This window comes from Spermophilus citellus (genome assembly GCF_964194105.1).
Source record: "Spermophilus citellus genome assembly, chromosome: 4".
NCBI classification, from domain to species: domain Eukaryota; kingdom Metazoa; phylum Chordata; class Mammalia; order Rodentia; family Sciuridae; genus Spermophilus; species Spermophilus citellus.
The window spans coordinates 112030087-112057097 of record NC_138185.1 but is presented as its reverse complement, the minus strand read 5'-3'; the positions used below and the strand labels follow the sequence as shown (position 1 = coordinate 112057097).

Here is a 27011-nt window from a genome sequence, read left to right as displayed (position 1 = left end):
ACCATTAGGGTCCATCTCGACATGGGGGACTGTAGTGCCCTGAGTGGTGTTTTGGTTCTTAATACCAAGGAACTTAGTTCAAGGAAGCATGTTCCAGAAGAACATTCTTTCCCATTCTATAGCATTTGAAGGGGTGGAGGGGGAATGTGCACCCTCTCTGCATCGGGGAGATCAGGATGCTGGCCTGCCAACTGCCCAGCAGCCCAACAGCGCAGCCTCACTCCCTGTAGGAATGCTACTTATGCAGTGTTTGCCACGCGGCACAAGTCACTGTGAATCATCTGTCCGGCACGTCCAGCCTTTCTTTCTTCCTTCCTTCCTTCCTTCCTTTCTTTCTTCCTTTCTTCCTTTCTTCCTTTCTTCCTTTCTTTCTTTCTTTCTTTCTTGACAAAGTTGCTGTGTGAAATGGCCTGTGGTCAGTGCTATGAGGGAAGAGATTAATCTTCATGCTGGGTACACAGTGAGCTACACCACGAGAGTAATGCTAGGAGGAGGAGGCTGTGGTGGTGCAGGGGCATGAACTGGCCTGGGAGTGGCTTGGAGGCCAGAGCCCAGGGTAGAGACTCAGCAGACATGGTTCTAGACACTTCTGGAGGCTGAGGAGCCTTGGTCAGAAGGCAAAGAGGGACCTGACCCCCCCCCACACACAGTCACAAAATATAAACACACACACACACACACACACACACACACACCCTTCTGCAATAGAGGGATTTTTATAAATCCCCATTAGTTCCAGGCCCTAGTTCCAGAATTCCTTACAGCTTTGTTACCACACTTATTGACCTAACTCTTTAAGCCAGGCTTCTCCCCAAATCCAGTATTTCCTGCTGGTCTCATGTGGGAAGAGTATTCCTGAATTCCTACTAACTATCTGTTTGACCCTCCGGTGCAGGGAGTTACACAGGGTGGGCTTTGGACACTTGTGGGGCTTGGAGGCTTTGGAGGGTTCTGTGGCTGCTCACAGGATGCCTGGCACTCACTCCTGGAATCTCTGGCTGTGGCGGCACCTTGTGGCTTTATGTGGAATTGCATCTTGATAGTGGGAGGCACCTCTGTGGCTACTGGCTTTTCTGCTTTTTCCTCTGTTGCCTTCTCCCTCCTGTTCTGCTTTTTTCTCCTTTTTTTTTTTTTCCTCCTATAGACTCGGATTTGCGGCTGGAGAGGCTGGTCCGATGCCCCTGGCCCCTGGGGAGGCGAAATGTTGTCTCAAGTCACAGGAAATCCATGCTTTGGGGGATGGCCCTCACCAGCCAGAGCCAGATTTCTTCGTAAGTGGCTGCAAGGAATGCATTTTAGGGCGAGTCTCTTCCCCAGAGCTGGCAAGTGGTGGCAGTGCACAGCTAGGGTAGACTGAAAAGGCAGCAGGGGCAGGTGCCCAGGCCATTAGGGCAGTGTGAGTGTGCTCCTTTTGGCCTTGGGGGCAGAGGCTGTTGGGAAGAGCAAAGGCTGGGCCTTCTGGGGCAGGCAGAGGGCAGTGTGAAACCAGAGAGGTCCACAGTCCTAGTTTAAACTAGCTTTGTCTCTTATTAGCTCATCTGACTTTACGCAGATCACCCAGCCTGACTTTCCTCCAATTCCTGTTTGCTGGTCCAACGTGGCTCTGAGATGGAGGTGGGGGTAGAGCCACACACATTTATTGCATTTTAGTAACTGTGCTTTGCTGTTCTAAACATCTTTCAAGCCTAATTTTTAGCAAATCCTTAACACTGTGAGGGAGGAAGTCATTGACCCTAGACTACACCCAAGGCCTTGGAGGCACACAAAGATCAGGAAACCTGTCATAGTCACAGGGTCCTGAGGGGCGAGATCACAGCTCTGTGCAGCCTCCCTTCCCCAGATGCCTGCAGCGCTGACCAAGGCTGTGGTTCTTGGATAAGGTGATGATGAATCAAGGGCACTTCTCCTCCAGCTCCTTCTCTTCTTTCTCCCTAAGTATCCCTTTTCTGTACCTGGAACCTACCACGTGCTTCCTGTTTTATGGGCACAGACAGGAAAGAAGATACTTGCCTGTGGTCTTGAGTGAAGCTGTCTCTGGAGCTATGGGCTCCACAGGGCCTATGGTGTCCTCCTCCTACCCTCAAGCAGAGGCTCCTCATGAAGACTAATTTGCCCGGCTTCCCTGAGGACTGGGAAGAATACACTGGCCTAGAAATTGATCCTCAGGCACAGTTCTGGGCTGGGTTTGGGGAATCCCGACCTGACCAGATCCAGTGTCTGTCCTTGAAGAAGGTTCCCCAGTCAGATGTGAGTCTATCAGATGGTATGGACAGCAGTGGGATATGCACACAGGTATACATGCTGGCTCTTAAGTAACATGAACAGCCTGTCCAGGGGAGGTGGGCCCAGCTCAGTAGGAGCAGTAGGTAGTGAGGGAGAAAGGCCTGGTCCAACATGGCTCTGAGATGGGGGTGGGGGTAGAGCCACACACATTTACTGCATTTTAGTAACTGTGCTTTGCTGTTCTAAACACCTTTCAAGCCTAATTTTTAGCAAATCCTGGGTTGGGACAGAGGGTTGGGGAGCAGAGATGGGCATAGTGGTAGGGCATAGGCCCCATCCCAGCAGAGCCCATGATGATCCAAGGCTGGGAGGGCCCCAGTGCTTCCACTGTTTCTTCAGACTGCAGCCGAACTGCCTCCTGAGGGCCTTGATGCCAAATCTCTGCACACCACCCTGTGGGCCTTCAGCCCCACTGCAGGGCATGGGTCCCCGAGGAGAAATCCAGCCTTGTGCAGTACACTGCAGTATTGAAATGGGTACTGGCCCCTGACACCTGGCCTTGGTGGTCCAGCAGGGACACATGAGCACTTCCTTACCAGGGCGTCAGTTCCAAGCTCTGGTTTTGTGTGAAATCTGCTTGGCCATCGATGTCCTCCTGGTGTCCAGCCTGCCAGCTGTGCTGCCGGTTCCCACACCTTTAGCTGCTGTCCCTCCCTGGGCCCACTGAGGCCCTATCATGGTCTCCTCAGGGGGACCTGCCTCTCTGCAACAACCAGTGTCGCTAGTGTTCATGTTGGGTTGGAGAGACTGGAGATGAAGGAGAGAAGGAGCAAACTGGCCAGCGCGGCTGGGTGTGGTATCATAGTCTGGACACCCTGCCAGCTTACCAACCTGAAGCCAGGTTTTCCTCATGGTCCTCACCTGGGAGGCTCCCAGGAGTCAGGTGCCTCTCACCTCCATAGAGCATGCTTCACAGGGTCCATGGCAGTGCCTTCCCTTCCTGGTCCTGGAGGTGACTGGACTTTTGGAAATCTCCTTGCAGTTGAGTAACTTGGCACTTGTAGGGTTTCTGCCAGGAGTCTCCTCCCTGGCTTGGTCTGGACACACTGATTCTCATGGTGTCAGGACAAGTTTCTGCAGACATCCTTTTCAATCTGAGGGTCTGTCATTTCCACCAGGGAAGAGGCTGGTGAGAAAGCGGCTGGTCACAGGAGGAGGTGCAAATTGCTCGTCTTCTGTTGCTTGCCAGCCTTTCCGGTGTGTTCGGTGTGCACATGTGTGTGCACACATGTGATTGCCTGAAACTTTTCATTTCCATTTCTTCCCCCTTTCCTTCCCCAATTTAGGTTTCTTGAAATCCAGAAGCCCCGTCTCTGCAAGGTGCTTCGAGTCCTCGCCTTTGCTTACCCTTACACCTGGGACTCCCTGCCCATCTTCTACAGGGTAAGGGCCTAGCTGCATCCCGTTCTGTGGGCACACCTAGGAGGCAGTCATTTCCTGAGCTTCTGGGGGTCGAAACTCCATACTGGACACCATATGACACACAGGAGGCAAGATCTCGCTGCCTTGATGGCATATGCAGAGATTAGAGATGGCATGAGCATGGAGGCCCTGAGAGACAATGTGCCTGGGGGCTCAGGAGCAATGGCCCAGAGCTGGGCAGGACAGGAAGCTGGGGGTTTGGTAGAGTAAGCAAGGGTGGGCTCTGGAGGCCAATCGCTAATCCTTGCTGCCAGTCCTTGGGCAAGTTCTCCGCTCCTTGATGTCCTTTATCTATAAAAAGGGCAGATATTAACACCACTGTGGGTTGTGAGGGGGATTATGAGAGTTGACATGTGTAGTGCTGACTGATGGCAGGAGTCCAATAAATGCATTATTGTATCTTATCACTGATTAATGTATGCTCGTTTAGAATTGAAGGAAAAGGTATGAATGAAGGTCTTCAAGGAAGATGGGAATTAAGCAGAGAACACAGAGGAGAGGAGGGTTTAGGTAGGATAAGAAGGGGAAAGTCCATGTACTCTCAAATTAAGTAGGCCTGAGTTCAACTTCTGGTCCCACTGCTCCCTGGCTGTGTGATCTTGGGCAGTGAACAGAACCCTCTGAACCTGAGGCTCTTCATCTGGAAGTGAGACTAACATTTCTCCTTCGTAGGAGGTAATGAGGATCAATCCACACAGTGGATCCAGTGGGCTCAGCAATGCCTGGCACACAGCCCATACGGAGGGGGTCTCTCCCAGAGCCAGCGTCTGGGTGCCGTGATAAGGCCCAGCAGGCGAGGCCTGGCTGGGAAGGGGAGTGGAAAGCTCCACCTGCCAGCTCGGGCATCGAGTGCTTGTTCTGTGTTCCCCCTATACGGTCGGGGGGAGACCTAGAGATGGGGTACAGCCCCTTCTTTTTGTTCCTTCTTTAAGGAAGTGTGCAGACCCACTCTTAAAGTCAGTATAGTGTGCCACAGGCTTGGCACTGTCACCAGTGCTGTGCGCTTCTAGCTCTTGGTGCATCAGACAGTGGGGCAGTGGGAGAGGGGTGGTGTCTAATTCTAAATGGGGCCATTGGTCCTGGAACCAGCCTGCTGGGATTCTGATCCTGACTTTGCTACTTATTAGAGGTTTGTGAATCCCTCCCTGGCCCACATTTCTTTTCTGCAAAATGGAGTCTGCTTTATGGTAATTGTTGAGACTTATATTAAATGATGCATGTAAAAGGCATAATAAGTGGTAGCTACTGTTATTATTTATATAATAACACAAAAACTACACCCAAACCATGAAATGGTGTACTTAATGCTCTTTAATGATTCAGAGGCCTCCAGGCCTTAAAGTCTTAATCAGGACCATCAGTTCCAGGGCTGTGTGGGCTGAAGAGAGTTCATATGTCCACAGACCACTTTTATACTTATATTTCACTCCAAGAAAGAGTAGCAAAATATCTAATAAGATTTTTCTTTTCTCTTACTTGTTCCTAATTTTCTTTCCTAATTATGTGTGTGAGTGTGTGTGTGTGTGTGTGTGTGTGTGTAATTGAATAACCCCAATCGTCTCTCATGAGCGTTTGATGGGGGTTAAAATACAGTTGTCTTGGGTCTGACTTGATCCTACTCAGTAATACTGAGCTCTGCCCTCACAGCCCCTGAGAGTCCCTCCTCCAGGCCATGGACCTGTGGGAGGCCTGGTGGGTGGAGTTCCTGCATGGTGCTGAGGTATGTGGGCCTCCACCCCAGGTGCTGAGAAGGACCAGGGCCTGTCAGAGGCCTGTCCTCCTCTAAAGACCTGCTGTTTTCTTAAAACACCTGCAGCTCTTCCTGTTCCCAGACGAGGACATTGAAAATGAAGCCACCTTGTACCACCAGAAGCACGTTGTCATGACCCTCCTGGCCTCAATCTTGTATTCTGCACACCTGCCAGAGTGCCTGGCCCCTGGATGCTTTGACTACATTGGTGAGTGGGCACTGTGGCCCTGTTATTATTTATTCTTGTTGATCTCCTGGCCAGGGAGGGGACCTATCTGACACCAGTGTAGTGGCTGCAAAGGCCCATGGGGGCAGGGTGGACAGGCAAGGGCAGGGAGAGAAGCAAATCTTGAGGAAGCTCAGGCCAAAGTGAATGCCACTGCAAGGTGACAGAGGCCAGCATATGTGACTCCGTGCTTTGCTGGGTAGGAGCAGGGAGGATGGAGAGCAGGTGGGTCTAGACCTGAAACCTTAGGAGGAAGAACCTTAGGTTCCCATCATTAAATGAACATTGTGGGCAGCTGTGGAGAGGAATAAGAAAGATGGCCTTGAGAAGGCAAGATGCGGATCTGCAGTTCATGTCCCATCCTGGCTTTGAGTCTGGCTGAGTGGACATCACCCTTGGGTCACTTCTGGTGAAGGTGACAAGCTTTTGGGATGAAAGTTCCTTAAATAAGGTCCATGGAAACCACAGAGCCAGTCTTTGTCTCCAACATGGCAAACATCCTTAGTTTTCTCCAAGCCCGTTCGGTCTCTGGTTGAATTTCTACCTCCTCCCACCTAAGAGATGTGACCAGGTATGCTTTGTTTGATCTGACAAAACTCCATCCTCTTCTTTTGTTCTGCCAGAAGGGTTAGGAACTAGCAAAATGCTTAGAGGTCAGATTTCCAAAAGAGAGGAGGATCAGAGGCCAGGAAACAGGTGGCAACTGGCCCCTGCATACCATGGCTACTTCCAGACCCACTTTAAGGAAGTAGAGGTGGTATGGATGAAGTCTTGGGGACTGCAGGAAAAATAGTGAGGGGCATTATTTTGCTTCTCAGAGTTCTATTAATTCACCTCTATCCTGTTCCCCTGGTCTAAGAGAACAGAGCAGAAAATCTCCCCTGAGGGAGAAACTTGCCAGCACACCACTTTATGATAGGTATGTTCAGTCCTTAAGTAACTGACTCTGCTGGGGCGGAAATCCCTCTCTTTTAGCACCCTGAGCCCAACCTGTATGGGACTTGCTGGCCTGGCCTGATTAGCCATGACTGCAGGAAGCCCCCCCAATTCCTGGTAGGCAGGACTGTTGAAGTCACTTTTCCTTGCTGCTGTCAAATTTTGGGTACACCTGATGCTGGTGGCTCTGTCTTTTTTCTTGGGGCCTCATGGAGACATGTGTGAGCCTTAACTGGTGAACACAGTGAGTCACTGCTCTCTGCTTGGCCATGTCCTTGGGGAGCATCACCCCCAAGCTGCTTTGCTGTGTCACACACTAATTGGAATCATACATAGCCAATGTGTTCAGCTTGAGTGAGGCCAGGGTGGCACCTCTCGACACCTTCTTTTTTGGGAATGAGACTGGGGTTTTAAAGAATTCAGTAGACATCTGCTTGCAAATCTTCAACCCTCCTGAGCTTATATCTCTAACTTGTTTATTGAGTATTTTTTCTGGGATAGGTACTGAGGGTACAATATGGGACTTTTTTCTTTTTAATTGGAGGATCATTTTTGAACTCTCATGTTGTATAAGGTTGCTAAGGCTGCTATACAAGTACCCCAGACTGGATGGCCTGAACAACACAAAGTTATTTTCTCACATTCTGGAGGCTGGAAGTCTGAGATCCAGGTGTGGGTAGGATTGGTTTCTTCAGAGACCTCGCTTTCTCTCTTTAGTTTGGGGTGGACCATTTTTTCCACCTGTTTTCATGTGATCTTCTTCTATGTGTAGGTGCATGTCTATGTTCTAATCTCCATTTTTATAAGGACATTGGTCACTGGATTAGGGGCCACCCTAGTGACCTGTCACTTAATTCTCTAAAGACCCCATCTCCCCTAATATGGTCACATTCTGAGGATATCAGTATATGGATTTCTCAGGGCACAACATAACATGTATGGTCTTCTTCTCCCACTCCTGGTGTCTGAGGCCCATACCCAAAGTACTCTCTGACCCTGGGCATTGGACTCCTTTTCTCACCACTCACCACATGGCCCAGCTTACTCCCAGCACCTCTGCTGGGCTCCACCCTCTTTTGATGAGATATGTGAGCTGGGTGCAGCCTGTCTTCAGGGAACAGGAGCTCCTGGTCACGTTTCTGATTAACCAGCAGGAGGGAGAAGAGCACTTGGTAAGCAGTCCAAGAAAAACATGCAGCCTAACTTTCTCCTTTTTCATCTGGAAAATGAGTGTGGTAAATAAGTTGTTCTGAAAAAGAATTTTGCTCTGATGGTCTTCATATTTTTCTCATATTGCTGGCAATTGAACCCAGGGCCCATGTGTGAATTAAGCACAAACTCTACCACTGAGCTATGCATTCAGCCCCCTCACATTGTTCTTTAAAATACTTTTATTAAGGTGTACTTTATATATTAAAGAGTCTCCCAAAGTCAACTGTACAATTCAATGTTATATTGTGTAAATTTTCCAAGTTGCCTGAACATCACCATAAATCCATTTTAGAATATGCACTGTGAATACCAATTCCCACCCTTTGCTCGAGGCAACCATGAATCTCCTCTGTCTCTGTGGATTTGCCTACTCTGAATACTTCATGCAAATTGGATCCTATATGTGCCCTTGCTGGCTTCTTTCACTTAGCATCTTTTTAGCAAACATGTCATAGTTTGTGTCAATACTCCTTCCTTTTGATCAGTGATCTCAATGGCCTTTTGTGTGTTTGCTGTAGGTCACAGCCACCAGCTGTTTCATGTGTGCGTGATCCTGGCCACACACCTGCAGATGGAAGCCATACTTCTGGACAAGACTCTAAGGAAGGAGTGGCTCATGACGGCCTTCAGGCCCTTCTCTTTCTCTCAGATAGCTGTAGCCATAATGCTGTGCCTCATCTTCAGCCTCAGCAACATAATTTATTTCTCTGCTGCTCTGTATCGGATTCCTGAGCCAGAATTACATAAAAAAGAAACATGATTCAGACTGTAAGCTTTTTGTGCCAGATGTCAACATTAAGCTGTAACACCCCAACTACCATAAGCCAGTGGCATGGTGCTGGCTTATGATGTCCAAAAACAGTTATAATGATTGGTGTCTTGGCATTTTTGAGTAGGTTTATGTCAAAAAGGCACTTAAATGGAGACATTACTTCAAATGTGCACTGATTCTGTAATGTATGATTTTTAAAAGGGGAACATGAACTCAATCAAGCAAGTTGATATCCCATTAAGGTTTAAGTGTGTTTAAAACAAAGCTTTCAATTCAACTTAAATGACTGAATTAAGCATACTGGCCTTGTAGTTTTTTTAAAATGGAACCTTTATAAATGGCTTCATTTGATGAAATTCATGTAGCAAAGCTTCTTCCAAGAGCCTAGTAGTAGCTTGTCAACTGCCAAAGAATGAGCAGGAAAGATCTTTAGGAGGACCTGAGAAACAGGAAGTTGGATCTTTGGGACCCCTGGGGACAGGGTAAACATTCCAGAATGAGAAGGGAATAAACTGTAAAGTCCTTTTCCCACAAGTCCATTCTGTTTTCAAGGTGCAAGTTTGTGGGGGTTTTAGTCCCCATCTCCTCCTGACCAGTGGGAGAAGCAGGGGAAAGCACACACGGCCCCACACGCCCTGAAAGGTCGACTGGTGGCCCGCACCCAGCCCTGGTGGTCCGCACCCAGCCCTCCCTCGCTGGAGGACAATCAGATGTGCCAGGGAGACTAGTGGAAGCCGGGTCTCCTTTATTGAGGAAGTACACACTCTTATATACTGCACAGGAGCCAATCCGGATAAAGGTCAGTGGGGTGGAGCGAGTTCACGTGTACCCATCCCATAGTCCCTAAGGGAAGGCACAAGCTGTCCACAGGGCAGAAGAGTCCTGGACCTAACCTGGAGGTGGTCCGCCTTTTCCGTCACCAGCCACAGCACCGCCTCCTGCCAGGAGCCATCCCAGCCACGTGTGAGGCCCCAAGACCGGAAGCGGGCAGCAAGTCATGTCCTACATAAGTTCCCATGTCATTTTTTTTTTTTTTTTTTTTTAGAGAGAGTGAGGGGGGGGGGAGGGAGGGAGAGAGAGAGAGAGAGAGAGAGAGAGAGAATTTTTAACATTTATTTTTTTTTAGTTCTCGGCGGACACAACATCTTTGTTGGTATGTGGTGCTGAGGATCGAACCTGGGCCGCACGCATGCCAGGCGAGCGCGCTACCACTTGAGCCACATCTCCAGCCCCCCATGTCATTTTGACTTGGAGAATATAGGGTTTTTTTTTTTTTAAACTCCACAGCCTATAGTGGGATGTCAGGTGTTCTGTTATGTTCTGCCCTCTTGTTGCCATTTTGAGCTGCAAAGTATTATGCAGTACAGGTAAGAAGTATTAAACTATGGAACTGAGTGAGCTAATTCCAATTGGTTGTATTTATCTGTTAACTTTGAAAGCAACAGAAGTGCTATGTTTAGAGATATCATACATTTGATATTTTTTTACAACATTTCAAATATGCTGCCAAATATATTATTCATATGCAGAGGACGTTAAAAGACCTTGCCAACAAGATGGTCAAATGTCATATCCTCAAGCTTCCATGAGTCTGAAACCCCAGGGAAGCTTGTGACAAATACAGATTCCTGATGTGAACAACAGGATTCTGCTTTACTAAGTAAATGTAGGTTTTGTAGAGGAAATCTATAGGGCACCACAAGTCCCCCAGGTGGTTCTTGTGCAGGAAGGCCAGGGGACAAGCTTGAAGCAAGCTGGCATCACCTCTCCAGAAGTTTTAGCAACTCACTGCCTAACATCATATCCCCCATTTTCCAGAGTTTTCTACTCTGAATACTATGAAAGTTGTCAGAGTCTTGTGGGTCAAACCTTAGATTAAAAATAACAACAACGATTAGTAAAGCTGGGAGGTGATGAAGAAGGGTATCTCATGCATGAATCCTGACAACAAAAACTATCACTAAAAACTCTGCCAAAACCACAGCTTTGCACAAACACTATAGCCTTACACAGAAAACACTTCTGCAAGGACTTCTGACTAATACCCGTTCAGCCTTGGACTAATGGCTACTCATATTATTGATCCTTGTAGTCAAGGATTATTATTGCAAAAACAACTTATATAATCCTCATTTTGCCTTTAAAAATGTACCTTTGCCTCAACCTCCTTGAATACACATGTAATCAATGACATGAGTATTCCCATTGTAGTGCCCATTCCTGAATAAATTCATTATCTTTGGAGCATTTCTGTTATTTAGGTTGACAGTAGTGAAATCAAGCATTTTCTCATTTGTTGAATTACTAATTAAAAGTTCAGTATTTTATGGTGTTTTCAGGGAGTACAGAAATGCTGATGCAAAACAATTCTAACAGAGGCTCATCAACCCCTGATCTGCTCTTGGTAATGACTTATGGGGCTTCTATCACAATGCAGGATCATCTTTGCTGACTCAGGAATACCCCCATATCTTATAATATTGCCTTTACCATTAGCTAGTCCAGACACTTCAATGGCCTTGTAAATAGTCTAATCCTCTAAGGACAAGTAACAACTTATAGTGGATGAAAGTGGTCAAGAAATATGATTTCATTAGTTTTATTATCAGTTTACTTCCTCTAGGGAAGGCAGATAAAATTATACAGGCTGGTAAATTTTTGTTACATTAATTGCAAACTACACAACAAATTTTGCTTTTTGGCAAGAATCTGATATTATTAGTGGAATTCACATCAGCAGTGTCTGTGGGCTTCCATTTCATCTTACTGCAGCTTCAATTTTATAGTGAAAAAAAGTTTAAATATGCTTTTTTAGTAATGTCAGAGACAACAATATTTTAAATTCTCTTATTTATAAGTAATAAATAATGTTCTCTGGTTAAGCTTAGAAATAGTTGGAAGATTGTGGGTGATCAGCATGAAGGATTTTTAGATTCTTAATCTTTGCTGGTGTTGCTTTCTCATCATGTATGGTGATGGAAATGAAATATTAAATCAACAGAGCAAGATCGAGTTTGGTTAGTCGTCCTATTGTATACTTTTGAACAGTGCTATCAATTACAATTTCTCAGTTTCTCAGTACCACACTGATTTTAGAAGATTCTAAAGTGAAATGAAAATGTGTTCACATAGGTTGTCATTATAAAGTAATAGACATTAGATGACTAACATGGGCAAAGTTTTACCCAAGCCATCCCAGAGTGAAAAATATTGACAGGGAGTCAATTGAAGACTTCACTGACAAGATGTCTTTTAATGCAGCAGTTCTCAATTTTTAAAAATGTTTCAATACACTTGCAATATGTCACATACTCCCATTGGTAACAGCTGTTCACTACATAATGACTCAGGTGACTGTCAGAGGAGGCACACTCCTAATGGGATGCACCTCTTTCTCCTCCCCTTGCATGTTCTAGGATTTTCCAGACATTGCCTTTGTGATGGAGCCTGGATGTTATTGAAATAAGTCACATAGTCCACTTTACCTTCCTTCACTCCTTGAAGGGTTTCATTTTCTGTTACTCAGTTTTTAGACAATAACTCTCCATCTTCTTTTGAAGAATGAGTTTGTGATGGTTGGTAGAATATGTAGGAGAATCAGCTTTACTGCAGAACTCTGCTCACCTGCAAGGCTCTAAGGAATGTGGGGTGGAGCAGAATGGTACTGTCAGGTACACTCAGGAACCCCTTTGTGTGAATTCCTTGTAATTGAAACACCTATTACCACCTTCTATAATAATACTTTATCGCATTTTAGTTGAATGCCAGCCCCTGATTTTCTAGCCCACAGTCCATCACAGCAAACACCCATTTCCTGACTTGGACATGTTCCCCCCAACTTATGCTGTCTGGTTTTCTTGAACTGTGTGTGATAAAAATTAAAATAATTTATTTAATATCATAAAGTTGCCTGTTTTCCATTTGATTTGGTTATGTTTCACCTGCTGCACTGAAAATACATTCATCACAAGAAATAGATTCCTATACATGTGTACATTGATAAATCATCCAACTAAATAGGGCTTGGTACGTATAGTACAGATACTGTCCTAGGAACTGAGGAGACAGACGTGAATAAAACCCAAAATTATTTGGGGTAGTTATTTCCCCTTTTCTGTGCATAATTTATATTATATAGCCACTCTTCCCCCAACACACATAATTTCAGACAATAGAAGATTTCCCAGGTACCTTTCACTCTTCTACCTTTTGATATTAACTCTTTCAACAGTTGAGAAACCCAAACCCATTAGTTACAAATATATTATTTCCTCGATCCTAGAATGTACTGAATGTTGTTTCAGAATTACTAACTATGTCTATGCCAGAATGCTAGTTCCCTTGTGGAACTAGCATTCTGGTGAGGCAGTCAGATAAATGGTTAAATTCTGTAAAGAGAATTAGCCTGAGTTGAGGGGACTGGAATAGCAGCTACTTGGGAGGCTGTGGCAGGAGGATTGCAAGTTCAAGGCCAGTCTCAGCAACTTAGAACTTGTCTCTTTAAAAGAGGTCTCAAAATAAAAAAGGTCTCAAAATTTAAAAGGGGCGGGGAATATAGCTCAATGTTACAACACCTCTGGGTTCAATCCCCCTATTACTACAAAAACCAAAAAAAAAAAAAAAAAAAAAAAAAGGAAATAAGCCTGGAGCAGTGGCAGGTGAATTTGATGGCCACTTTGATAAACTGATATCTGAGGAGAGCTCCAGGGGCAGAAGGAGCCAGGCTGGTTAGTGTGGTAGTGGGGGCCCTCTTCAAGCAGAAACAGCAGTTAAGTAACAAGGCCCAGAAGCCAACAGGTGATTTTCTTACTGGAATGATAGAAATCGGGCCAGTTGTTTCTGAAATGTTTAACTCCGGAAGACATTTGGATGACCTGAGTCTTGAAGAATTCTGAAATTTCTCTGAATTTTCTTCCTGAGAGGTTGCCAAAGGGGCTTCCTATGGCTCTTTGTACTGAATGGAATGCTTCAACTCAGTAATAATGTATCTAGGGCAAGACAATTGTCACTTCTGTTGTCTTCATGTCAAGCAACTGGTTTCTACTACTGGCTCAACCTTTTGCTTTCTGTAGAACATAAAAGAAACTCAAAGATCATTCAGTTCAGCCTGTCTAAAATTTTCTGTGTTGTAAAATGCATAGCAAGGTCTGAACATACTGACACATAATATCCAAGGAAGGGGTCCTAGAGTTTGGAATGTTTCAGTAAAAGCCCCAGGTGATTTTAAGATAAGGCAGTTAAGAAGCACTGATATAGCCACTCTTCCTCCAACACACATAATTTCAGACTTAGAAAAGTGTTGCAAGATAACAGAAGATTTTCCAGAGGTCTCTTCCACTTTTTGATATTGTTAATTCAACAGTTGAGAAACCCAAACCCTTTAGTTGCAATATATTATTTCCTCGATCCTAGAATGTACTGAATATTGTTTCAGAATTTCTAACCCATGTCTATGCCCTAAGAAGCCTACTAATTAAAATTCAATATATATTTCAAATTCCTTTTGTCTTGAGCCTGAGGGCATATAGTCTAAATAGTCTAAATTATTTGGGGGTAGTTATTTCCCCTTTTCTGTGTATATGATTAATTTGAAATATGGTTCAGAACATTTGTTTGTTTTTGTTTGAATTTTACATTCCCTCCCAACCTAATGATTTTATTAAGTGGTTACTTTTGAGTATGTAAAACATAAACATCTAATCACTGGTTGTGAAGATGGCTTAGGGAGAAAAATTCCATAGCCTGGAACAGGAGACAATGTTTCCAAGGCTGTTGGACAAACAGTGAAGCACAAGTTTGTTGAATGTGTCCCAGTCCCCAGGACAGTGCTGTCTCCATTTTACCAGTTTCCCTCAAACACTCTCTGCTCCAGCAGTTTCTCCTCATTGGTGTTTATTAGGTTCTACCAGCTGGACTTTCCTTATCCCACCTTTGCATTAATATAGGTTTCATTCTAGGATGAAGATGGTGTCAGCTCTTTTTCAGTGATTTGTCTAAGACCCTTCAACAAGTTTGGCAGTTTTTTATATAGTTAGACTTATCACAAGCCCCACAATCTTACCCAAGAGAAATAAAATCATGTCTACATAATACCTTTATATAGGTAATTATATATTGGTTTCATTCATAATGATAAAAAAATGTGGAATAACCTGAATGCACATCAACTAGTGATCGGATGAATTGTCAATCATTCCTACAATGGAATACTACTCAGGGGAATAAATTACTGAGACATGCAACACAGGAATGAATCTCAAAAACCTTATGCTGAGTGAAAGAAGAGATACTTTGGAAAAAACAAACTATAGTGAAGGGAATCAGTAAAGCAGTTGCCAAGATCTGGAAGTAAGAGAAGATTACAAAGGAGCAGTGCAAGTGAATTTTTTGGTGGGATAGAAATATACAATTGAAGTCAGGGGCAGAGGTGCATGCCTGTAATCCCAGCAGCTGGGGAGGCTAAGACAGGAGAACTGCAAGTGCAAAACCAGCCTCAGCAAAAGCAAGGCACTAAACAACTCAGTGAGACTCTGTCTCTAAATAAAAATACAAAATAGGGCTGGGGATGTGGTTCAGTGGTAGAATGCCCCTGAGTTCAATCCCGCTCCCAAAAAAGAAAGAAATATACAATTGATTGTGGTGGTATATGGTTATAGGATGGTATATATTTGTCAAATACATAGAACAATACAACTAAAAGGGGTGAATTTTACTTTAAAAAGAAGCCTCCCAATTCTTCTACTTCCACTCTCATGCCCTCATCCCTGGTCTAGATCTCTAATTTGAGAGTGAAATGCAAATCTTTTGCTGGCTCTGGGGAGCCTTTGGCCATTTTGGAATACAGAAATGATATAATGAATTGGTATTTTAAAGAAAATTAATAAACCAAGAGCTTTAATAAGGATAGGAGCTAGGGAGGGAGACCTGTCTGGAAGAAAAGCCCTGGAGGTGGTAAAATGTGACTGTGTCCTCCACTGGAATGTTCTATGAAATTCATCCCTTCAAAACCTGAGTGCAGTACCTACCACTGCTAGGCACTAGGCATACAATGATGCCATCTAGTGAGGTTGTGGGGGTACTTTTGGTAGAAGTCAGAATAAAATTAGGATGTGAACTGCAGAAACAACAGGTGCAGTGAGTAGGGTAGTTGGAAGATCTACAGGAAACTGCTGAAGATGTGGTGTTGTCAGAGGAAAGGAGGGAGGAGAGTGACAGCAGAGAGAATGGAGTGTGGGCCCAGGGCCCACAGTGAGGACACTGCAGTTCCTTGTGGCTGGAGGGATACATGGGGTAGGGATGAGTGATGTTCCTGGAAAGGAGGAGCCTCAGGGCCCCTGAGGGTCTGGGGCAATGGGGAATCACTGTGGATGTCACGCAGGGGAACAACTTGATCACGTCTGCAACTTACAGAAGTGAGTGGGATGGAATGAAAACTGGTTTGGAAGATGGCAACAGCAAGGCCTGGTAGGAGAACAGTCTCCTAACATCATTCAGAATTCTGTGTCTAGGAATTTATTGTACGTATTTACTTGTATTGTATAAAAGGATGTGTTTCCAAGTTATTCTCTGAAGCTATGTTTGTAATAGCAAATATTGGAACCAGCCTAATGTCCAATAATATAAGCCAAGGATATTAAATCATGACTGTACTTACCAGTGCTGGTTCTGTAGGAATCTGAGAAGGGGCTAGAATTCCTAAGAGCACAGATGTAGATGGATGTTTGATAGTCATCAGCTTAGGGGTGAAGGTTGAAGTGAGATAGAATTAGTCCATGTTAAGACAAGAGTAAGTTCTGGTGGTTGCTCCTCAAGGGCCAAATTTTATTCAGTTTTGTATGCCCAGAATCAAGCACAAATCAACTATTTGATAACCTGGGCCTGGGGATGTGGTTCAGTGGTGGAGTGCTTGCATGAAGCCCTGGGTTCCATCCCCAGCACCACAAAACAAACACAAAAACATTTGATTCTGGGCTGGCTCTGCCTAGTTCACTGGAGGGCACATTCCTCAGTCCACCACCCCAACTTCCAACTTGTTCCTGCTCTGGACTTGGGTGGGCATCCTAAAAAGGGAAAGAAAGCGGGAAAAAAGGAATTTGAGAAAGTGATTTATATATAGGAAAGGGCTGGAGGAACCATAGAGGGAAACCCAGGAAAGGTGGCTAAGAGAAAAGCCAAGACAATGTACTGGCATGGAAGCCTGAGAGACAGCCCGAGTCTTGGAGCAGGGCACAGTCCAATAACAGAATACTCCTGGATCAGGACGACAGTGCTTCCACAGAGCTTCTTGTGATGTCCGAAAGGAAACCTCAGTTTTCTCATCGGAAAACGGAAGGGCTTGGGTTTCAGGACTCACAGCTCCTTCCAGCTCGACCACTCACACCCGGCTAGCCCTTTCCGCGTCGTCGTCTAGGAGACGAGCATCACTTCCGGCAAAACTTTCACTTCCTGTGAGGCTCCGCCCCTTTCTCGTGAGTGGGCGCTGATTGGTCCGTTTGAAATGCGCCGGGCGGGAGCTCACCTGGGCTTGCAGCGGCGCCGCCGGGCTTTCAGGAGCGCAGCGCCTGAGAGGCGAAGTACAGCTCCCCGCGGCGTGGCCCAGCGCCCTGCAGTCTTCGTCCCCCGGTCAGATAGAGCCTGGTGTCCCGCGCACGCGTTTGGGCAGCACGAAACCTGCTGCCATGAAGCCAGCGTGAGTACGGGACCCGAGAGAGCTCTCGGCGGAGGGGGCCTCGGCCGCGGGTTGGGGACTCCCTTGGCTTCTTTCCTGCATCCAGCCCGGCGTCCTGCCGCGGCCTCTACGTGGGAGTCTCCGCGTTGGGCCGCTCTGGCGGGCCCGGGCTCTGAGACCCGACTTCAGTCGGCGCCCGGTGTCCACCTCCACCCTGGCAACCCGCTGCTAGGGAAGGTCGGCCCGAAGTTTGGGATTTCTGTCGTCACCCTGTCTCCTGCTGACAGGGTTGTCATCCTCTGGGCCCCGGCACCGTCCCCCACGCCATGCCTTCTTAAGGATCCCTTCTTCCTCCCTGGCTATCCCCGCTCCCACAGTGCACTTTGTGGAGTTAGTGCTGTCTGGGGTCGTCGAGCGTGTGCAGCGGAGTGTGGTATGCTGGCGCTTGTGGGTCAGGTGGTTTCAGTCCCGGACTGCTCTGACATCCTTGAGCATTGCTTGCTTTCCTTAGCCCTGTGAGGTGGCCCTAAGGTCAAGCCCTTCACTTCTCACAGAACAGTTACTTCTCCTTATCTTTGTCCGCAGGCAACCCCGCCCCCATCCACAAACGCCCACGCCCACATTCCTTACAAGTCGGTGACCAATTTTAAGCTTAGCATCATTACTGGTTAAGGAAGTACTTTTTGTAAAGAAGAGCGCTGACTTTTCAAGCGCTTACCATTTCGCTAGTTGTTTGCAAAAGGCAGCTTGTTTTAAAAAGAAGCCTAAGTCAAAATATTTTTTTTAATTTATATATGACAGCAGATTGCATTACAATTCTTATTACACATACAGAGCAGGATTTTTCATATCTGTTTGTATACACAGTATATTCACACCAATTCGTGTCTTCATACCTGCACTTTGGATAATGATCATCACATTCCACCATCATTAATAACCCCAGGTCTCCTCCCCTCCAACCCCTCTGCCCTATCTAGAGTTCCTCTATTACTCACATGCTCCTGCTCTCTAGTCCACTATGAGTCAGCCTCCTTATTTCAAAGAAAACATTTGACATTTGTTTTTGGGGGATTGGCTAACTTAGCATTATCTTCTCTAACTTCGTCCATTTACCTGCAAATGCCATAATTTTATTCTCTTTTATTGCTGAGTAATATTCCATTATGTATATTTGCCACATTTTTTTTTATCCATTCATTTACTGAAAAGCATCCAGGTTGGTTCCACAGTTTAGCTATTGAGATTTGTGCTGCTATAAACATTGATGTGTCCCTGTAATATGCTGTCCTTTGGGTATAGACCAAGGAGAGGGATAGCTGGATCAAATGGTGGTTCCATTCCCAATTTTCTAAGAAATCTCCATACTGCTTTCCATATTGGCTACACCAATTTGCAGTCCCACCAGCAGTGTATGAGTGTACCTTTTTCCCCACATCCTCGCCCAAACTTATTGTTTTTGTCTTCATAATAGCTGCCATTCTGACTGGAGTAGATGAAATCTTAAGAGTGGTTTTGATTTGCATTTCTGTAATTGCTAATGATGATGAACATTTTTTCATGTATTTGTTGACTGATTGTACATCATCTTCTAAGAAGTGTCTTTTCAGGGGTCCTTGGACCATTTATTGATTGGGTTATTTATTTTTTTGTGCTTAGCTTTTTGAATTCTTTATATACCCTAGTGATTAGTGCTCTATCTGATGTGTGAGGGGTAAAGATTTGCTCCCAAGATGTAGGCTCTCTATTCACTTCACAGATTGTTTCTTTTGCTGAGAAGAAATTTTTTAGTTTGAGTCCATCCATTTATTGATTCTTGATTTTAACCAAGTCAAAATCTTTATATTAAAAAAAAGACATGTTAGTACATAAACCTGACACAGTATTATGCATTTAGAACTCTAATGTGTTTCTGTTTCATCTGAGAATGTTTTGAGAAAAATATTTACTAATGTACAGTCAAGGCCAATATTTCACTGTTAAACATTTTTCTAGTTTCTAGATAAACATGAAGGTAAAAATGTGATACGATAGGGAAATAAATCACATTATCTTTTTCTATTGAGGAAGACATTGAGAGCAAGACATTGTCAGTTTGGGACCACATTTTGTTTTCAGATTGAGGGTAATAATTTTGAGCATTTTGTTCCTTGAAAGCAGTATTGATAAAAATATTGATGAAAGAATGGATTCTTATACCTGTATTTTTATTATTTATCAACTTATTTTAGTAGATTGTCAATCTGCCTTGATAATGATTGTTGACACTGTGTGTGCTTATGCACACATATAAATATCCTTAAAGATAAGTGTGGTCAGTAATTTGTAGATGTTTCAAATTTGTAGTGCCTTTGTAAAATTGTTGGTCAAGAAAATCTATAAGTTATTTAAAATATAGAATGAAAAATAGGTACATTTAGTACCAAAAACGTGTTCTGAACCAAACTTTAATTGCTTTTAGGTTATGTATGCTACAAATACTCTTCTACTAGAGCAATTTATGATGATTATTAATGTTATTTGGGTTGTAGTATTTTGGCACTGTAAGGAATAAATAAGCTGAAGGAACTTTGTCTCTGTATGAATTATATGTGAAGTTTTTGTTTGTTTGTTTATTGCTTTTTTATGTTGAACTGAAATGTTTTTTATTTGTGTACAGGAGAGCTAAGACACCTAGGAAACCTCTGGTGAAAAAAGGATCCCAAACAAACTTTAAAGACCCAGTTGGGGTAAGGTCTTTCTGTAGATTTGTTTGTGTATTATTTCTTCAGTTCTTTTCTGTTTTATATATATATAATTTGGAAAACAAGGAAGAAGAGATATGGCAGTGAAGTCAAAGAACAGATAGTCTTTAGCATGCTACTTTCTGCTCAGAAACATATCCTCCCCCACCAGCCTGCAGTAATTGATGCCACACTTTCCAAGGAGAGCCCCAGATTCCAAGTTTCATAAAGACTTTTGTAAAAAATAGCTTAATGCCTCCTCATAATTGCAAGTACTTCACTGGTTTCAAGTTTAGGAACTTGCTTTTAAAATGCAACAGCAAATAAAAGAGGGTTGGTTTGCTCTGAGGCATTTTAAAATCCCACCTCCCTGCCACTGGAGTGGGTCTCTAGGTCTGAGCCAAAGGCACTAGGTGCTTTACACACGGATTTTCTTCAAACACCTTCTCTCCCTCCCCACCCTGCTCCTTTTTTCTTTTTTTAACTGTTTGTTAAGTGTTAGATTAATTTGGCAGAGTTTTAATTGACACCCTATTCTGAAGAATTCTAACAGCTTTTACTTGTCTACTTGCCATTTAGTTATTTGTTGTTGTTTGTGATACCAGGGAATGAAGCTAAGGTTTCAAGCTTGTTGGGCAAGTGCTAGCATGCACTTCAGTAGCTTGTTCCCCTGAGCTACATTCCTAGTTTGCTGCTGCTTTTTTTTTTTTTTTTTTAAGAATCTCACTAAATTGTCTAGGCTGTTCTTGAATTTAAATCCTTCTTTCCTCAGTCTCTCAATTAACTATGATTACAGGTGTCCACCACTGCTCCTGTGAGAGATTTTTATATTATTATTAGTTTAGCTTTATCATTTGTACATGATATAATGGTGAAGAGAAGCTGCATATTTAGTATTTTTGTTATCGAAGTTTATTTACTTGGTACTGAAGATCGAACTCAGAGGCACACTCAACCACTGAGCCTCATCCCCAGCCCCACACTTTTTTTTTTTTTTTTTTTTTTTTTTTTTGAGATAGGGTCTTGTAGGGCCTCAGTAAGTTGCTGAGGCTGCCTTTTTTTTTTTTTTTTTTTTTTTTGCCTCAGCCTCCTGAGCCACCGGAATTACAGGCATGCACCGCTGCACCAAGCTCCAAGTTTATTTTGATTTCATGTGTATCTTAAATCTTTTCTGATATTTATTATATATGTTTGCATTTGATAAATTTTGGCTTGATTTTGCTTTTTGTGGCTCTTAAATTTATATAGATCTCTTAATTGAGAGACCAAATGTTGGTGAATGAATGTATGGGAAACTTAAATGAAAAAATTAGGAAAAAAAGTAAGACTTCTTTTAAGTGCTTTCTTTTTGCAGGTATACTGTAGGGTGCGCCCACTGAGCTTTCCTGATCAAGAGTGCTGCATAGAAGTGATCAACAATACAACTGTGCAGCTTCACACTCCTGAGGGTTACAGACTTAACAGAAATGGAGACTATAAGGAGGTGAAACAACCAAATTGTTTTTACTTGAAATGTTATTTCCTGAATGACTTTTCCATTTTTAAATTTAATGAAGTTCCTATGTGATCCCACTTTGTGTGTGTGTGTATGTGTGTGTGTGTGTGTGTGTGTGTGTGTGTGTGTGTGTGTTGGGGATGGAACCTAGGGCCTCATGCATGCTAGGCAAGCACTCTACTACTGAACTACACTCCCAATTCCCTACAGTATTTTTGGTTTCTAGAAAGTATAGACAGTTTTGATATCCTGAAGTTAGAGGATTACTTTCAGAGGATTTGTTATACTAGATATATTGGGGTAGTTTAATGTAGAATGATTATTAGGCAGTTTTACATATACTATTTCGTGGGTAGAGATTAAAGTAATGTTTAATGATTAGCATTGTGTATTTGTATCAATCTCTCGTGCAGTATTTTTATATTTAGTAAAATATTGAGTAAACTCAAAAATATTGAACTAGTTCAGTTTCACAAATGTTGCTTTAAGCTAGTGGCTTGAGGGTAGAAGGAGATTTTTTAAAATGGGTTGTTAAGGCAATCCTTGCTTTTTTGGACTTTACAGCTTAATTAGGACAAGTGGTAGACAAGTAACCCTCATATGGCAAGGTAGCAAGGCCAGTTGAGCTAAAGCTGGGGGCATGGGAGTTCAGCAGGAGGAGGCTTGATCCAGATGGTCTCCTATTTTCTATCAGCTATACATTTTGTGTGTGTGTGTGTGTGTGTGTGTGTGTGTGTGCATATTGCTGCAGTGACATTGCTCTTTAGATGACTACACATGACCTCTTTGCTATTAAAATTGATGCTCACCTCTTTGTCCTCCCTCATTTTAGTCTCTCAGTGATACCCTTCTCCTCCAATTCTCCTTATGCGCTTGACCACCCTTTGTTGGCTTCTCCTCCTTTTCCTACTCTAAATTCTGAATTAGGCTATGTCCAGGGCTGTATTTCGCATATAAGTTCCCCATGACTTTAAATGTTGATTTTATGGTAAGAGCTCTGGAATTTTTATCTTTAGCCTAAAGCTTTCTCTAGCTCTAAACTTGGGCATTCATCCACTTACTTTCTGTCTCTGCTGGATGTCATTTAAGCATCTTAAGTTTTTACCTGTCTAAAGGGTACTCTTGATTCACTTCAGTCACTTTCTCTTATTTTCTCAAGTGATGACACCATCATTGTCTAGTTACTAAGGCCAGAAACCTGCAGCCTACTTTTCATTGGCTCTGCTCATATTAAGGTCATTAGTAGATCCTATTAGTTCTCCTCCAAAGTATATCTTGAAACTGCCATATCTGTCTCTATTTCTACTACCTTATTCTCAGCCTGGTTATTAATTGTTAATACCATTGTTTCCCAAATTGTAGTAAAGGAGTAGTGATTTTTTTTCCTTCTTTTTTTTTTTTTTTTTTTAACTTTTGATACACAGCAGTGGATGCTTTAGTGCATGCAACTTATGCCAGATAGAACTAACCATGTGAGTGAGATGACAGAGAACTTCTCTATGGTTTATTCAGTGAAATTAACCCATTGAACACAGGCAGCTCTATGGCTGGAAAAGTTTCTAATGTTTAAGTAGACTGGTAACAGAAAGTTCTTAGGCAGGCACTGGTTTATTTGCTGACCATGCTTTGAGTAGCATTTATAAGTCTGCTGAAGCCTAACTGGACTCTCTGCTTCTGTTTGAATTCTTGCTTTAATCTATTTCCATAGAGCAGTCAGAATTATCTTTTAAGGCATAAATGAAATCTTATAATTCCCTTATTCATAACTTTCAAGGAATACAGTCTTTAAATGGGCAAAATCCTGCTTAGTTTGCCTTTGTCTCTCCACCCTCATCTTTTAGTATTAATCTAATCTTTTTAGTTTCTTGGATAAACTAGAATCTGCCTGATACAGAAATACAGAAAAGTTCTTGTTCTTATCCTGGGCCTCTTTTCCTTGGATCTCAGCATGGACGACTCCTCATCCTAGGTTTCAGCTTAAATATCATCTCCTTTGTGTGTTCATACTGTCTTTTCAGAAATAGCACTTACCACATCTGCTTATTTAGTCATGTGTTGCTTAAAAATGAGGATACATTCTGAGAAATGCATTATTAGGCTACTTCATTGTTATGTGAACATCATAGAGTGTACTTACACAAATCTAGCTGGGATAGCCTACTAAATATTCCTAGGCTGCCTGGTGCAGCCTGTTGCTCTTGGGTTACAAACTTGTATAGCCTGTTTCTGTACTGAATGCTGTAGGCAATTGTAACAATGGTCAGTATTTGTGTATCTACATAGATCTAAACAGGTTTATTTACACTGGCATCATCACAGACCATGTGAATAATGCACGGTACTTCATTATATCTCACTGGGCAACAGGAATTTTTCAGCTCCTTTATAATCTTAGAGGGACACTGTCTTAACTGACCTGCCATTGAGATATTATTATGAGGTGTACAACTGTACTTTTTCATTGTCTCTTTCTTCTACTATATCATGTAAACATCAGGGGGTGTACATTTTATGTGTCCTGTCTGTCAGACATTCAATAAATTTGGATTAAGCATGAATGAATGATCTGGGAAGGCTTTTGGAACAGTAGGTCTTTGAGGATGTAATAGAGTTGAACACTGGCTTTCTGTATTTCAAGAAAGTATAAATAAAGATTTCAAATATGTATAAAAAAAGTGTGGTGAGGATTAAAAATTGTTACTGCCTCATGACAGATGGCAGCATTTTGTAATTAAAAGAGCATTGTGGGGCTGGGGTTGCGGCTCAGTTGGTAGAGTTCTTGCGGGGCACACGTGAGGCACTGGGTTTGAGCTTCACAACCACATATAAATAAATTAAGGTCTATCAACAACTTAAAAAAAATTTTTTTTAAAGCATTGTAGTGGAAATGGATTTGTCTCCAGTGGTCTAGGGGCTTGTGCATGTTCCTTCTTTGGGCCTCAGTTTGCTTTACTTTAAAGGGAGGGTATTGTTCCTGAGAATTGGAAGACATCTGTCTGACCCCCCCAGCACTGTCCTGTGTGTATCCTTCCCATTCCAAGATTTGTTGTTCTTTTTGTGAATAGAATGAAAATTTCCCCAGGAGTTAGCCTAGCTGAGTTAGGTGTGTGGTCTTTGACAAGTTACTTGATCTGATTTTTCATTTATAAGATTTAGCGGTTGGCCCTGGATCTGTGGTCCTATATCAATGAATTCAACTAGCCATGGATTGAAAATGTTTAGGAAAATAAAATGCATCTCTATTGAAATGGGCAGACTTTCTTTCTTGTCATCCGTCCTTAATCAATATAGTGTCACTCTTGACATAGCATTATCATAGTATTATGTATTACCATAACCCAGAGATGAGCTAAAGTGTATGGGAGGATGTGTGTTTGTTTTATGCAACTGCTATGCCATTTTATATAAATGGACCTCAGAGTTTGGTGTCTGGGGGGTCTGGAACCAATCTTTCACTGATATTGAGGGATGGCTATACCTACATCTGAGGTTTAAGAACAAAATGACTTACTACTTTAACTGTGCCTGGAATGTATTTTCAGTTACTATTATTGTTCTTATATATTTGAATAGTAATTTGTCCACGTTTCCTTTTGTCGAACAAAACTTCTAATTTAAAAAGTGCAAAGGCGGGGCTGCGGTTGTGGCTCAGTGGTAGAGTGCTTGCTTAGCACGTGTGAGGCCCTGGGATTGATCCTCAGCACCATTTAGAAGGTATTGTGTCCAGCTACAACTAAAAAATAAGTATTTAAAAAAATAAAAAGTGCAAAGGAACATAATATTGATAACTAAGCAGGTTGAATTTAAGGTCAAAACTGTGAAACAGGGAAAGACATTTGGCAAAGTCTGTAATCCATAATAAGTTCTAGTGAATATTCACCAACTACTAAGTTATTTACAGCAAATAAATAGCTTTCTGAAATTCATGAAGGAAAAATTATAATAAATTTAGGAAACCTGCAAGAGCAATTGTGATGTCTTTTAAAACTTATTTTGCATAAGAACTCAGAGGTGAGATTATATTTATTGTTTTATTTCTGGTTTTAAAATGCTGTATGTAAAAAAACAATTGGTATTCATTTCCCTAAGGACATCTTTATAAAGAAAAAATGGAAAATGGGAAAAATGACTTGAAGATTTTCACACATCAATGACTATGAATCATGACAACACCTTTTGTTCTTCTTTGTCACTTAATTAAAACAAAGTAGGTCTTAGTCTATGAAACATTGGTGGACTTAAGACTTTTCTGCATTCTCTTCAGTAGTTGGGGCTGAAAATATTTGCTAGTTTTTTTTCTAAATTGTAGTTACTAACCCATAGTAATTGTACAGATTAATAGGTTTCACTGTGACGTTCCTATACATGCCATGTTGTGCTTTGATAATATCTGCCCTCCCTCTATCTTCTTTCCTCCAGTTCCCTTTCTGTATCCTTATAGTCTCTCTGCTACTGTCAGGTCATGTTTTGTTTGTTTGTTTCCATATATGAGAGAAAACACGTGTTGCTTGCTTTTGTGAATCTGACTTACTTAACATGATTTCCTCCAGTTCCGTTCATTTTCTTACATATAATGCAATTTCATTCTTCTTTAGTGCTGAATACTCCACTGTCTATGTATACCATGTTTCTTTATCCATTCATCTGTCTACAGACTCAGTATAATTTGTTGTAATCCCTTTTGTCAGTTCTTGTTCTCATTACCTGTGCTTTTGGAGTTCTATACCAATTGGTAATTGCTGTAATTTAAGCATGTACTGACTTTTTAGTGGGTTACTAAGAGTTCCAAGTTTAGGGGCTGGGGATATAGTTCAGTTGGTAGAGTGCTTGCCTCACATGCACAAGGCTCTGGGTTCAATCCCCAGCACCACACACACACACACACAAAGTCCCAAGTTTAAAGGCCATTCATATTTCTTTCTTTGTGTGCCTACAACTGAAATATTCATAAAGAAACATTGTAAGTATAAATAGGTATTTCTAGCCTCCATGTAGGGATTCCATTTAAGTACATTTTATTTGTTCTGTCTCCACAGACTCAGTATTCATTTAAGCAAGTATTTGGTACTCACACAACCCAAAAGGAGCTTTTCGATGTTGTGGCTAATCCCTTAGTAGATGACCTCATTCATGGCAAAAATGGTATGTTTCTTGGAGTTAAGTTAGATTTTCCTCTCTCTCCTGATAAAGCTTTTGATATTTATATATTTGTTTTATGCTTTGCATTAAGCTCAGATTTAATTTGTTAGAGTGAGAGTGGACCTGTTTTTCTTGAGCTGGTTAATTTTAGTGTCTTTAATATAAAATGTTACAAGTGGAGAACTTCAAGATATAACTCATTGTGACTTTACTGTACTCTAGGTCTTCTTTTTACATACGGTGTGACAGGGAGTGGAAAAACTCACACAATGACTGGTTCTACAGGGGAAGGAGGGCTCCTTCCTCGGTGTTTGGACATGATCTTCAATAGTATAGGGTCGTTTCAAGCTAAACGATATGTAAGTATGATTCTTTTGTGTTGTAA

General features: G+C 42.6%; 2 protein-coding genes across 2 annotated transcripts in view; both read left to right on the top strand.

The window, feature by feature from the left end:
* The window catches only part of PAQR5 (progestin and adipoQ receptor family member 5), a 79254-nt gene extending 70627 nt beyond the window's left edge, over positions 1-8627 (top strand). The window contains exons 6-8 of the mRNA XM_081292355.1: positions 3570-3666; positions 5522-5663; positions 8348-8627. Coding sequence (XP_081148481.1) covers positions 3570-3666; positions 5522-5663; positions 8348-8589 — 481 coding nt within the window. The 3' untranslated portion in view covers positions 8590-8627. The remainder of the gene's footprint in view (positions 1-3569; positions 3667-5521; positions 5664-8347) is intronic.
* An 8065-nt stretch (positions 8628-16692) lies between these two features.
* KIF23 (kinesin family member 23) overlaps positions 16693-27011 on the top strand; it is a 28569-nt gene continuing 18250 nt past the window's right edge. Inside the window, exons 1-5 of the mRNA XM_081292771.1 lie at positions 16693-17290; positions 19929-19998; positions 21347-21475; positions 26524-26629; positions 26849-26985. Coding sequence (XP_081148897.1) covers positions 17280-17290; positions 19929-19998; positions 21347-21475; positions 26524-26629; positions 26849-26985 — 453 coding nt within the window. The 5' untranslated portion in view covers positions 16693-17279. The remainder of the gene's footprint in view (positions 17291-19928; positions 19999-21346; positions 21476-26523; positions 26630-26848; positions 26986-27011) is intronic.